This window comes from Bison bison, unplaced genomic scaffold (assembly GCF_000754665.1).
Source record: "Bison bison bison isolate TAMUID 2011002044 unplaced genomic scaffold, Bison_UMD1.0 scf7180017864037, whole genome shotgun sequence".
Lineage (NCBI taxonomy): Eukaryota > Metazoa > Chordata > Mammalia > Artiodactyla > Bovidae > Bison > Bison bison.
Window position 1 is genome coordinate 7,065,125 of NW_011494609.1, and position 1,616 is coordinate 7,066,740.

General features: G+C 64.5%; 1 protein-coding gene across 1 annotated transcript in view; it reads right to left on the reverse strand.

Annotated features, from left to right (window-relative positions):
* Positions 1-1,616, reverse strand: part of AIRE (autoimmune regulator) — a 12,298-nt gene that overhangs the window by 8,800 nt on the left and 1,882 nt on the right. Inside the window, exons 4-6 of the mRNA XM_010835001.1 lie at positions 1,159-1,387; positions 760-915; positions 310-384 (exon numbers count right to left, since the gene is read on the reverse strand). Coding sequence (XP_010833303.1) covers positions 310-384; positions 760-915; positions 1,159-1,387 — 460 coding nt within the window. The remainder of the gene's footprint in view (positions 1-309; positions 385-759; positions 916-1,158; positions 1,388-1,616) is intronic.

The window sequence follows — 1,616 nt, forward strand, 5'->3', positions numbered from 1 at the left end:
CCGATCTGGAATGAACAGGGACCCTGGGACATGACCCTGGACAGTGCTGGGAGGGGGAAGGGTCCCCAGGGCCTGCCCACAGGTTGGCACCAGCTGGCCCACAGGTTGGCACCAGCCGGCCACGAGAGGTCTCTAGGGTCCCAGTTTGTGTCCAGCCAAGGGACAAGGAGAATTCTCTGGAGGAAGCAGAGTCCAAGCTGGCCCTGACGGTCGGGGCATTTTGGATGGGCACAGGTGGGGTGACTCCAGGCCAGCATGGTCCCAGCTCCCAGGATGGCCCCTGACCCCAGGACCTCGGGCCTGGCTTACCATTGCCCAGCGGGAGGCGCTGTGGTTCTGCATTGCTCTCAGGCTTCTTGGCGGGCTTGGTCTTGGTTTGGGAGCCTGTGTTGGCTGGGTGAGGGGAGAACCGACAGCCTGGCCCTCTTTCCTCTGCTGGGCCAAGGCTGAGGGGCAGGTGGGAGAGCCCCAGCAGGGGACTCCCAGACTCTGGTGGATCCCCTTGCTTTACCCAGCTCTGGTGTCCACATCAAGAAAAAGGAAGAACACCTGTCTGCCTACCCAGGGGGCTCGGGGGCAGCATGGATTGCCAGGCTCACCCATGTCCCTGGAGAGACCTCTGCCAGGCTGGTCAATAGGAGGGACAGATGCTCCCGAAGCTGGTTGGGAGGGGGTGGTCAGGGAGGGGTGCGGTCTGGGGGGGTGTGTGTGGAGCTCCGCAGGGGATCTGTGACCCCACCAGCTTCTCAAATGGAGTACCTGGACTGGAGGTGCCCCTTGGGGACGGGGCTGCTGGTGGGGCAGTCCGCGGCTCCTCGAGTGCCTTCCTCTTGGTGGGGGGCCTGGGCAGCAGCACAGTGGCCTTGGGACCAGCCGGGGACCTCCTCCCCTTCCGGGGCTGGCTGAGGTCCACATCTGCGGGGCACGTGCAGGGCCAAGGGCCGAGCTCAAGCCCAGAACTGACGCCTCGTTCAGGGAAGTGAGGCCTGACCCTTGGTCTCTTAGAACCCAAGATGGTCTAGGCAACGTCAGGGGCTCCCTAAACATCCCATCCCTCCCCTCTTACAGTCCAGTTGGGGCCCAGAAGCCGACTCCAGCTGCCCCAACCCTCTGAAGGAGGCTAAGCCGGCCAGGATCCCAGCCCCCGGTGCCCCCCACCTTTGGGGAAGGTGTCCAGGATGGACTGCAGCCGGGCGTATCTCTCCAGGTTGTAGTCCTTGAAAAGAACCCTCCAGAAGTCCAGGATGGCGCCGGTGTCCTGGGTCAGGAGCCACGAGAGGAGCGCGTGGAAGGCCTGTGGACAGCCCTCCTTCTCCTTCAGGCGCAGGGTCTCCTGGAGCAAAGGTGGGAGTGGGGGCCCTGCCCTGCCGCGTCCAGGCCCCACTTCCTGCTACCTCCACCGTGGTCGGAGGGCGAATGCTGACCCCGAGGAAGGCAGCTGTGTCCATCCCCTAGGCTTGGGCAAGTGTGGGGATGGCGTGGGGGTGCTGGGGTGACGTGGGGGGCCACCTGGGCTTCATTTTACGGGACTGTGCTCAGTTTAAAGGCGGATTGGGGAGGGCAGGGAGGGTGCTGGGGGCGCAGTAACTTGTCCTGGAGACCACGCCCTCCGCTGG